Here is a 12,959-nt window from a genome sequence, read left to right on the forward strand (position 1 = left end):
CTAGACTACCTCAAGCTCCTAGTTCCTTACTCTCTCTTTTCTGTGCCATCCATTCCACTTCTCCCCCCTCCACCAAGACAATTATTTTCCAAATAAGGGACAAACACACCATTCCAAACACATTCTGGAGGACTGTGTTTTCTGGCAGTGACTAGACCAGTCTGCAACACATGGTTGCACCAAGCCTCAGGTGGGTAGGAAGCTGCTGGCTTAGGTAACTAAGGTTTGGCTAAGTGAATCTTGACATTATTCTAACGTTAAAATATTCTGCATTTTTTGCAGGATATGAACTGACCCCCTGAAACAAATGCTAGCTTTCCTCATTGAAAGTGAAACATAGACCTTTCAAAAGTTATCCAGCAGGACCAAGACATTAAATCTGAGTGGCACAACATAATTTTTGTGTCAGGGAACTATCACTTTTTTGTACTTGCTCCAGTTCTCACAGGCTTTTAAACAACAAATTAATATATTCTTCTAGCTTCTTGGTATAAGGCTAAGTATTATAGCTTCACATTCATTTATGGACAGACTTTCCCATCTGTGTCTGAAAGTGACGTTTTCAAATTAACTCTTTCATATTCATCAATAGCTATTTAATTTTCAGAAAAGTGTCTTTTCCAAACCCAGACTTCGCAAATTTTTTAATCCGTTCCTTAGAACTATGAGAAATCAAAGATATGATTAATTATAAAAATCATAGATAACAAACCTCTAGCTAGCCATTAATAATTACACTCTTATTGAAATAGTCTCAGCCATACAGTATATTTAGCAAGACAATGTCAAAGCCCCAAAAGGTTCTGCCTTTTGTTTTTTTCATCAAAAATATCTCAGTAAGCAACATTAGTTAGGAAAAAAATGTGTGGAGTCACTTTCATTTCTCTTCCCTAGGCTTGTGTTCAAATGAAAACCTAAATTCATCTAGGATTGTCATACAGGAAAAGTTTTCTGAGTTGGTATATCAGAAACAATACTTTCAGAACAACAGAAATCAGTGGTAGAATAAAATATGTTAGAATAAAATATGTTATATCTCCCCTTTTCTATATAATTTTTTCTGAAAACATGTATATCAGCATCTCAGAATATTACCTGAATAGCATGAATCATTTTAAGTAATATTTTATGAATATCAAAACAAAGATGAGTTATTCTCTGGCCAGTATTAGGCATAGAATGGCAAGCACCATAAAATATTCTGCCAATGACTGTCAGAAATAATTTGCAAGCCTTCTGCTTTTTTTGGTGTTCTGCTGCAGGATGTACCGAGTTTTGCTTGCTTTATTTATTTATTTATTTTCCTATGAGATTTAAACAACCACCAGGTTTGTTTCCATTTGTTTCTGTAGCTAACATGCTAGAAGATCTATCAATAGGTGACTGTTCTGACACCAAGGCATAATTCCAGTGTAACCTACTGTGGACTGTTTTTTCCTTACAAGTTGCCCTCTGTGTCAATCCACAAAGGAGATGGATTGTTATATCCTGCAAACTGTAGTAACTCATGCACTTAGCTTTGGAGCCTCAATTACCTGTACGGCAGCAGGAGAACAAAGTGACAAAACATACCCACCATCCACTAGGCTAGAAAAAGTGAAACAAAATGGTTTCTTCATGCATCAGTTTCTCTCCATTCATCTTTACATGTATATTCGTACATTCAGAATAATCAGATGCTATTATGTTAACTTCTCACTGTTTGCTAGATGGTTTTAGATCAGCACAACATTTATAATCACAGAAAATCTTTGCAATTTTGTAAGTAATCACCAAAGCAAAGAAGATTTGCAAGCAGAATTTAAACTACAAAATCCCACTAAATCTCACAGTAAATATACATAAATATACAGAAAATGGGAAGTTTAGACAGAAAAGCTTAGGTACACTTATAACTATAAACTTTCAGCAAAGGTAAAAATCAGTATCAGTAATATTCAAGAGCTTAGTATTCATTATTAATTGCTACCATTTTTTTTGTGAACAATCTTCTAGGTGGTATATGATACATCTCTGCATGGAAACAAAGTACGTTTAATGCCTTTTCAATGGAATTATTAATGCCGACATACCATCACATTGCCATCACACTTTAACACATCAAATACCTTCAGAAAATTTGAATAGAAATTATGTATTTGCTACTTACCTAACTGGGTCTCCTGAATTGTTAGCTTACTCTCCAAGGGGTGTAAAAGCTTTGGTGGTTTATCTGTTAGTGGAGCTAGAAAAGAAAGAAATTCACATATATAGTTTCCTGATTATTATTGGGTAGAATAAGACTTGATTTTATACCTATTGTTTCAGGAATGTTTCATTTTTTCTTTTATTTAAATAATGTTCATGCCTTCAGTAGCTGTAAAGGTTTTTGCTTAGAGAGTAAATATAGCACCAAAATTTAGAATCCTTCACGTGCTAAGGTATTGAAGGCACTTGTGTTAAAAAAAGTCATCTTGTTAAACCGTCACAAAAACCATGTACTGACATGTTACAATTTAGTATTTTCATAAATATTATCCAGCATTTCATAGTTTATTATAACATTTAATTACCCTTCTATCAAATACAGTCATAAACAGAGAAATAATATAAACTAAGTTACTCTAAAACAATTTTGAATAGTTTTGAAGAGTTTTGTAATGGTCAAAAACCTTCTGAAGGTTGTTCAAGAGTATTCAAACCATGGAGCTAAATAGTGCTGCTATTCTAGATTTATCATCTGTATACTTAATTCATAGAAGTGACATTGATTACTACTACTTTTGTTGTTAGCAAGTGTACTCTCTCCCTCTACTGATCTCTGACAGATGAGTGCAAGCTATATAAAAAAAGAACATTCTTTTTTTTTTTTTTCTTTAAAAACCATAGTAAATGTTAATGGGAAAGCTCCAACTTTTGTAGTCACCCGGAACATTTTGATATTTTGCTTTTCAACATTAATTCGTACTTCAGTCTTTAACACAGATTATGGGCTGTCAGAGATTTAACGTGCATTTGAACATTTTGATATAGGTCTATAATATTTGTTCCCTCTGGCTTGTCAAAATCACTGTTCCCTTTCTTACTGACACACACACATCCACATGTGTATGGGTTTAATCTACTAAACATGCTCATCTCCTGTCAGTTGAATTGCAGGAGAGGTTTAGTTGCGTTCTCTTTATTATGTTTCCTCTGCTCTTTGGCTAAATTATCAATGCCCTTTAAAATCTACAGTATTAATTTCAGCTTTGCAACATTTACAAAATGGATCCATTATCAACTCATATGTTTCTGCTTTACAGAGGTTTTCCTTTATCTGACCAGGACATAAATCCACCCAATTGGTGTCTGGGATGTTGACGCATCAGATCTATGACTGAATCAAAATATCTCTTCAAGGATGGGAAAAGAACTGGATTTGCTCCACAGACCCTCCTTCAGTTCTTTCTTGCAACAACAACCTCTACTCTCTACAGGAAATCATTCTGCACTACAGACTTTGGAGAGAGCCACAGCTGTGAAAGTCTTTTCAGCAACATCTCTGGTTGTTACTTTTCTTTACACTGATTTGAATGCTTTTTAGCTCTCTCTGTCTCTTTTCTTTTTTTTTTTTTTTTTTTTCCTTGGGGGCTAAAGTGGGAGGAAGGGAAAAGGATTAAAAATATATTTTTTCTTAAACTGCAAAATTAGTCATTCCCATTTCTTAACTTCTCTGTAAAGGCTCATAATTTATCAGCACATTGCCATTTTTTAAACATCATCCACTATGAATTTAAATTTAGTTTTGCAGTTCTGTCATTTTCAGCTCAATTACCATTCATCAGATAATGTCTTCTGAGTCACTGTTGTTCTAAATCTGTTTTGAAAATCTTTGAGCAAACAAAGTTCTCTCATTGTAAGTAAAGATATAGTAACTGGTGGAATTAATCCAAATGCAACAAATAAGTAGATTAGAAAACAGTATTTTCAGCAGTTTAAGCAAAGATTGACATTACTTTTGTGGTCCTGTGCTTCAGGTCTCTAAGAGGCTTCCTACTTTTAAATGAATAGGCACAGGATGTTAATATATGCAGATAAATCATCCTTCAACAACAGTATGCAGTTGTTATGAAATTTGTGACAAATTTAGTTTTCCCATAACTTGTGAGATTCAATAGATAATTTAACAGAGGAAATGTTACTGAAAGTAATAAATTAGACACAAAACTGATGTATCAGAATCACAGGAGTATGTAGGCTGGAAAGACAGTCTGGAGGCCAAGTGGTCCAGCCTCCTATTCAAAGCAGGTCCAATAGAGCAGGTTGATAGGACCTCATCCAGTCGTGTTTTGAACATCTCTGTAGATGGAGATTTCACCACTTCAGGTGTTCCAGCCCCTGGCCACCTTGTGGTCCTGCACTAGACTCAATCCAGTACATCCATGTCTTTTTGTACACTGGGAGCCCAAAATTTGACACAACATTCCAGACGTGCCCTCACAGATGCTAAATAGATGTGAAGGAACACCCTCCTGGACCGGCTAGCTAAATTCTTGCCTTTGCCAACTCATGCTCAACTTACTACAGGAAAGGTCCTGCAAGTTTTTTTCCTACTCAGTCAGTCCCCAGTTCTGCACTGCTGCATGAGATTATTCCACTCCTGAGCAAGACATTGTATTTGCCTTTGTTGGACTCCATGACTTTCTCCAACTTGTCAAGGTCTCCCTACAGCAGCCCTGCCTTCCACTTTGTCACCCATTCCTCCCATTTTGCTGAGAGTGCTCTCTGTCCCATCATCCAGGACTACATAAAAACTCTAGTCAACATTAAAACAAAGATACACCAGAGGTTAACTGTATTGTATACTGATTTTAAAGTGTTAATTACCAATACTTTTGACCAGGAAGAATTAATTTTTAATAAGACAGTACAGCTCTAAGCTCTCTAAATTGGGGCAAATATTAGTATTTCAGCGTTGCATTCCCTATGATGCCTACCAACCAACCAGTGTTGTGGGTATGTCTATACTACAAGCAATCACATCTCCCAGGGCCAACTCCTTCACCCATCTGGAAAAGCAAAAGCATCCCTGGGTATTCTGCCTTCCAGAGTTTTAGGCTGTAGGCAAATACTGTGAATGGGAGTAATATAGGCAAGGAAAATAGTTTTAATAACTTGGTATACTTAAAATATCAGATTTTCAAAGGTGATTTGAAATGTGCTCTCAGTCAACCAACAACTTTAGTGTCTGTTACTTTATCTATTTATTAGCTTGCAAATGTATGTATGTTTTCCTGGCAATTAATCCATGTGGACTGAGGCAGAGGTGGGAATTTCTCCAGCTGCCTCTCTCTCTTTCAAGTTTACACTCTCCACAGATAGCAATATTAATGGCCAGCACAGAGTTTCTGCAATCCTCATTTAGTTTATAAACTCTGAAGTAGACCTATGCATCTCCTATAAGCCATTTCATATCCTTTAGACCATGGGAAGTGGCTTCTTAACTGGGTCAACACACCATGCAACAGGCTATTCAAAATTAATACAATTTTCAGATGGATATATTGAGGCACAGTTATCTATTAAATTGAACAGTGAAACCAAAATTTAATCTTTTCTTCTTAAACTTTTACTGAATATCAAGAATCAAACAAAAATTACAAAACTCAACTACAGCTGGTCTCTTAAACAATTTAAATGCCTCTTTTTCTTTTTTATGAATAGATGTAGGAAGGCAATAATTTTCATGTCCTACAAAAATATCCATGATTTCAAAGCATTTCATGTTCTGTACTGTATACAAAGAACCAGAATTCTTTTGAATGTGTTTAAAAAAATAAAGAGAGGGTCCTCTTCCCACCAGGTAGCGGTTATCTATGTGGTTGTCATACAAGAGGAACAGAGTGTTCAGATTCCCATTCTTGCATGAGGGAATTCTCAAGTCTCTTGGCAAGAATCTTAGTTCCTGGATATTATTATCTACTGATACATGGGTGTACTTCTCCCTCCCTCTATCCCCCCTTCCCTTCCCCTTTTTCCTTCTCTTTCTCTCTTTCCCTATTGCTGTCTTCCCCCCCGCTCTTTTTTTCTTTCCTACTTAAGAATCAAGAACCTTATCCCAGACAAAATTAACCTACTCTGGTATATTTCTCTCAAACAAAATGGGGTTTGACAGGTCAGATTCTTTCAAAGAAAATCTGTTGGACCATAAATCAAGTTTACAGCCCATCTTATGTTTGATTTCTGAACCATCACTGATGAATGGTTTGAAAACAAATATGTGCCATACCTGATTTTCATTAGAAACAAAGTAAAAAACAAAACAAAACCAAACCAAAAACATAAGTGAAGTAACTAATTCTGAAGCTGTATAAAATAATATTTAACTTTAGAGGTACCATACAGCTGCAGACATATTGATCCTGCTTAAAGAGAAAGTGCCTAAATTCATATTCCATGTCTATCAGATTGGAAGTATATTTAAAACATATTGAACAATTTGTCTCACGCAGATGAAACTGAGAGCCACCACAATCAGTCACCCAACTGGAAACTAGCCAGAAGATGATATTTTTACATCAACCACCTACTTCCATGCTCCTTTTTCTAAGCTGCTGCTTTAGCTTTAGGTGTTTATGGTCACATGATACATACATTTGCTCTATGCAAAATTCTGTTATTTGAAGAGACCAGCCACCTGTTAGAATTTAACACAGCTAATGAAGAAAAGCTTAATCCAAACTGTACATGAAAATATCACTAATCTGGACATAAAAAACCGGAACTGCCTCAAAACCCACAAGCTTCATAATAGAAAAATAGTAATTCCAAAGATCTATGTTTATGTCTGTTTTACAAAGTGCTCTTAGATTCTTCTGATGATTAGGGTATGATTACAAATAACCTCAGTTTCTTAGAAGCAGACAGGGCTGTGTGGAATTGTCTGCAGCTCAGAAAGGCAATTTATTGGCTGGACGCTTCCTGCAAGGGCAAAAATTCACAGGAACGGCTGCCTTACCTGGCCAGTCTGAGTCATTTATCTTTTAGAACAAATCTAGTTCAACTTTTTTATTGAAGTAAAACTTACTTTCTGGGGATGAAAACCTTTCTGATCTTTCTGAGATTTGAGAAAATACAATGAGATTAAACCTTTTATGTTTATGAATCTAGACCATTTTTAGAAAAAAAATGCCTGAGATGTCCCTGGAAGCTATTACAATTATAGCACATGATTAAATAGGGGAAAGAATTTATTACTGTGCTAAGGAAAAATATTCCTACACTTTGAAATCAAAGGAAACCAGAGAGATGGAGTTCTTTTCCTAAAGTCTGCACCATTTCTTTGAATTCACCCTGCAGTTCAGAAAGATCCCCCATCTCTTAGCTTGACTCTAGAAACTAAGAGAATTCCTCATTACAATTTACTTTCCTGCTGATTTTCTGAGCCTGGGTTTCTTTTTGTCCTCTCTCAATTCTGCTATTTTTTGGCACAGGCAAATGACCTCGGGGACAAGGCACCTCTTCCAGAGGAGGGATATTAGGTCTGATTGACTATAAAGCTGAACCTTCAGGCACTTCTCAGCATAGTGCCTGGCACTGCTGCCTACTCCTTGTGCCCTCAGAATTGGCCAGTGCCTGGCTATGAAGTGTGTGTTGTGTGCTTACCCCTCTAACTACTATATCTCAAAATTTAACCAAGTATTGTCAAGCACGATAGTCTTATACCAACAGCAGTGGAGAAGATTTGAAATGAGATTAAAATAATAGATGTGGTTTTTAGATTGCTATGTTAAAGTGTCCACTTCATGAGAGAGCTCTTGAAATAAAGCACTTTCATTGGAAAGACATCATTTGTGAAAAGCTACCATAGATGGCAATATAGAATTGCAGGTAGTTATAAGCATAGGAGGAAAAACTATAGCATTTCAGTTGATAACTGCAGTACCTTGGAAAACACTGGTGTATGCTTTTGGGTTTGGTTTTTTTTCTCTTTTTTTTTTTTTTTTTTTCCCCAGTAATGATGTCTGTAAAAGAAATAATGCAGTAGCAGTAGTCTACAGTAGGTTGCAATAAAATTAATTACGTGCAGCCTGAAACTGCAGTCTTGAAACTTTAATATACACAGTCACTATCCTGATGAATATTAATATCGAGAACACTGAGGTTCCTCAGAGCAATTGTGAGCACAGAAAAACTTAAGTAATGTAATGCAAAGATGTTGGGTTTTTTCTTTATTTCTCCTGACACAGGTATAGCTCTATGTGTTCAGATATATCACTAGAGAAATCATTGTCTTTTAAAAAATAAATATATAGCAAGGTATTTCATAAAAAGGGAATTTTTTATACCTACTTGAGACTTTTAATGACCTTAAATCTCATTTCTCAGTTACAATCGTATTAGTTTTTATTCGCAAGGGCATCATTTAAAATCACGTCTGCCATGAATTGCACAGCATCCCTGTAAGAATATTCTGCTTCACTGTGTGAACAAGCCTGGTTATACCCTGAATCAAGCAGTTCAAACTGAGGGCAGATATGTATAAGGATACTAAAGATACATGTGTGAAGCCATAGGCATATGACCGTAAATGAGCTGCCTAATGTGACTTAGTTATCACTATGACTGATTGAAGATCAGCTTTTATCTTCTGAAATGTTCCCATAAATCATGCACTGAGAGACAAAAAATCTGTCTCTTCTTTCAGTTTATGTCTTTCTTATTGTCTTCTCCTTACCACATGTTAAAGAAACCCCAACCCTATTGCTTTGGGCATACAAATGAAAACGGTCTTTATTTCTCCTAATCCTTTCTTCTGAAGTTTTCCCTGAACTAAAGTTACAATCCTCAATATTTGACAGAAGAAAATTTTCCTAAAAGAACTATATAATGCATTAAATAGAATATTAACACTTCCTGTGAGAAAGTGCAGAAGCAGATAAAATGGTAACAAAGAGGCCATTATTATGCAAAAGTTTCAAGGATGCATATTGAGAAGAGGCATTGTTAAAATGAAATCTTAGAAGATGGGAAGAATATTTCCAAGAAGTCTTTTAAAATGTTTTAAACTTGTGAGTGCCTCTGATTAACAACAGGTTGAATACTGGAGGAGAAGAGCAAATTCAGCCAGATGTTGGGGTTTTCATTATCTGCTCATCTCTAATTGAATCTGATGTGACACTTGTGACATCAGAGAAGTTGTATATATTGCTTTTTTTACCTCTGTTAGTTTTCTTGAACATGCAGTGACATTTCCCAGTGGTCTCCAAGGAAAAACTACAAATAATCAAAATGCTGTCATCACAGATGCTAATGCAGTCTTGAAATACAAAAGAACCAAAGAGTATATGTATTTAAAACTACTGAGTGACATATCAGCCTAACATCTTGACAGTATCGGTGTCTTTGTGTGACAGATTTAGAATTTCTATTTTGATCTTACAGAGACAACAAGAAGCAATAAAGCAAGGGACAGGATTCCCCCTCCCCCACAAAAAAAAAGAGGCCCAAAATACAAAAAGACAAATAAAAATATTAAAGGATCTAAAATATCAAAAATATTTTATTTCTCTCTTGCATAAAGTTCCTTTGCATTACACCATTGTTTCTGTACAAAGCTAACACCTAAAGCAAGGTATTGCAAATGAGATTTTCTGTGTAGGTCTACGAAAAGGATGTCATGCTAAAGCCTGATCTGTCTGCATGGTCTGTTAAATTTGTTCCTCTACTTCCATCTAAGAGACATCAGATCATCTGAAAAAAACCTGAGAAATTGTGAACAAGATGGTTGCTGCTGTTGTTGTTATAAACAAGCATGTGATGTATTATCTGTACATTTAATTAAATTAAAAGCTCTTGTAGCAAAAGAATGAAGCCATGCATCCAGGAGCACTTCCACCAGGAGATTCTCTGATGTTTCAGCTTAATGGTGAAGCTCACCAGCGTTTCATTCAGCAGAAATGTTGTCTGTTTTGCCATGTTTATATTACTGGCTCATACGAGTCCTCTAGGCCAAAATAGCCATCTCTTTTCCTGCCAGAATGCCATAAATGGATGTTTTGCATAAGTATTTTTATACTTCTGAAGGAGGGTGCCCACATCTGTTGCTTGTCACATGTAACAGGGCACTCTTATAATATAAAACATGTCAATGAAATCTGGCATTTTGTGCAGTCTCTAAATCTTCCTTCTGCCCTTATAGTGAAAACAACTAGCAGACAAAATAAGCTGAGGACAGAGAAGACCACTACAATTGGCTTATTTTAACAATCATGAGCTATGCTCCTGGTTTGAGTTTGGCTTATTCTCCAATCTTATCTACATGGAGCTTTCCCTAAAACATCCTTGTCTTTACCACTGTGTGAGAACAGGATTAAGCAAATCCAGTTCACCTCAGTTAAACTGTATATGCTGCAGTTTCTGCTATTGTTTCTATTCCAAGAAAATAAAAATTTTGGGAGGCTGTTCCCTAGCACTTTTTAAGTCTGGAAGCCCATACTAATGATTTTTGGAGGGATCTATATGGGCCATGACCCTTACTATATCTACTTGTAGACATATTTATTTGCAGTTAGAACCCATAAGAGTATTTTTTTTTTTTTTTTGTCCTATATCTATGTGTTAGGTTATGCCTTTGTTTAGAAGAGTCTTCAGTGAAGTAGTGTCTTGTATAAATCTTGTATAAGGCTTGTGAAACAGACACATATACAGTATTTTTAACACCGGGCTACCTAAACAGATTACATACTCATGAAGCAAAACAGAGTTATATAAATCATGAGGTTTAGGCAAACAATTAAGAAAAGTCAGACTCACATATTTCACATCAAGCAAGCATTCTGCAACACACACTATTAAAATTTCTCTGCATATCATCATAGATTCCCTTCTCACAGCTAACCTATTCTCTTTCCATTTTTCTCTAGATTAAAATATAAAAAATATAGCAGGGGGAAGTATCATAAGATTATGCACTCTGTGACTAGACCAAACGCACATTTTCTTAACAATTACTCTATTATTCTTACTGGATGACTCCCAGAAAATCTCATTTATATTGTCTGATTAACTGGGGATACTTACATTTTCTTGTCCAGCCTCACACTTGTCATTTGAATTTTAGTATTCACTATTATTTCTTTTCTTCGATCTTTTCAAAATCATTAAAATTTTCCCCTGAAATTTATCATTAGTTTCCATTTTTGGCATATTATTTTGTATACCCTGTCTCAGATTTAGATTTCAAACCTAAGAAACTATAGTGTGTTTTCCCTCATTTAAAGTCATTTATTGCAGGACACTGATTTTAGGAATTGAATAGTAGTACGTGTGAATCTGTTCCTGCCTTGCTTTTATTATCATCTCCTTTTTTGAGAGTTAGGGCAGACAGTTCTTGGAAGTACTGTAGCTCATGACCTTTGAACACAAATTCTAGATACTCTGTGCTTTTTTTTCATAATTAAATCTTCCTGCTGATAATGCTGACATTTCAGAATAAGATTTCTCAGCCTCTGAGGAGGCCTTGTAAAGGGAATAGGACCCTGTGCACCCTGACCACTTCAACTCTTCCAAAGAGCTGACATTTAAAGGCCTTGCAATTAAAGTTTTTACATATTGCACAGAGTTTCCTCTTTCAGGATTTGTAGTCAATCTTTTAATTCTGTGGCTCTATTTCAAAATAATCTGATTTAAAAGGTGACCTGCTCTCATTCTCTCTGTTCTGGTTATGTCATAGACCTGTACTCCTCTTCCATTCGTTCTCTGAGTCATTTCAGTCATTTAGTCTTCTGAGTCTCTCTTTCCCCTGCTAGAAATTTGGACATACTATCATTTCTTGTAGCCCAAAACTTAAGTGAGAAAAATGCATAATTTATACTTTTGTGAACAGTGTGAGGGCTTTTTTTGCTTTCTGTACTTTTCTTTGAGTGCACATTAACTTTTCTGTCCTCTCAGGCAGCTATTTTTGATCTGCTCTATTCAAGCGGGCCTTTTTTACTTTTAAGTTGAGAGACTTTGGACTGTAAAAAAGCAAATGTCACTCCCATCTTCAAGAAAGGCAAGAAGGAGGATCATGGGAACATAGGCTGGCCAGCCTCACCTTGACACCTAGGAAGGTGGTGGAACAAATAGTCCTGGAAAACATTTCCAAACACATGAAGGACAAGATAGATTATGAGTGGGAGTAATCAGCATGGACTTACAAAGGGGAAATTCTGTTTAACCAACCTGATAGCCTTCAGTGATGACATGACTGGCTCAGTGGACCCAAGGACAGCAGTTGATGCTGCTTATCTTGACTTTAGCAAAGCTTTTGACACTGTCTCACATAACATCCTCACTGACAAACTGATGAAGTATCGATTAAGTATGTGGACAGTGAGACGGGTTGAAAACTGGGTGAACTGCTGGACTCAGAAGGTTGCAGCCAGCAGCACGAAGTCCAACTGGAGGCCTGTATCCGCAGTGCACCCCAAGGATCATTGCTGGGGCCAGCACTGTCTAAATTCATTAGTGACCTGGATGATGGAACACAAAACTGGGAAGAGTGGTTGATGAACCAGAAGGGTGTGCTGCCACTCAGAGGGACCTTGATAGGCTGGAGAAATGGTTTGACAGGAGCCTCATGAATTTCAACAAGGGGAAATGCCAAGTCCTGTCCCTGGGGAGGAATAACCCCAGGCTCCAGTACAGGCTGGGATCCGACCAGCTGAAAATTGGATTGGCAGAGAAGGACCTTGGGATTGTAGACAACAAGTTACTCATGAGCCAGCAATGTGCTCTTGCAGCAAGGAAGACCAACAGCACCCTGGGCTGCATTATGCAGAGCATGGCCAGCAAGTTGAAGGAGGTGATGCTTAATCTTTACTCAGCTGTGATGAGACACATCTGGAGTGCTGGGTCCAGTGCTGGGCTCTCCAGCACAAGAGGGATATAAACATACTGGGATAAGAACAGTAAAGGGCCACAATGATGATTAAGGAATTGGAGTATTTCGTACA

At 36.5% G+C, this 12,959-nt stretch overlaps 1 protein-coding gene across 1 annotated transcript in view; it reads right to left on the bottom strand.

Annotated features, from left to right (window-relative positions):
- IL1RAPL1 (interleukin 1 receptor accessory protein like 1) overlaps window positions 1–12,959 on the bottom strand; it is a 380,887-nt gene that overhangs the window by 165,588 nt on the left and 202,340 nt on the right. Inside the window, exon 6 of the mRNA XM_075714842.1 lies at window positions 2,150–2,224. Within this exon, the coding sequence (XP_075570957.1) occupies window positions 2,150–2,224 (75 nt within the window). The remainder of the gene's footprint in view (window positions 1–2,149; window positions 2,225–12,959) is intronic.

This window comes from Pelecanus crispus, chromosome 1 (genome assembly GCF_030463565.1).
Source record: "Pelecanus crispus isolate bPelCri1 chromosome 1, bPelCri1.pri, whole genome shotgun sequence".
NCBI lineage: Eukaryota > Metazoa > Chordata > Aves > Pelecaniformes > Pelecanidae > Pelecanus > Pelecanus crispus.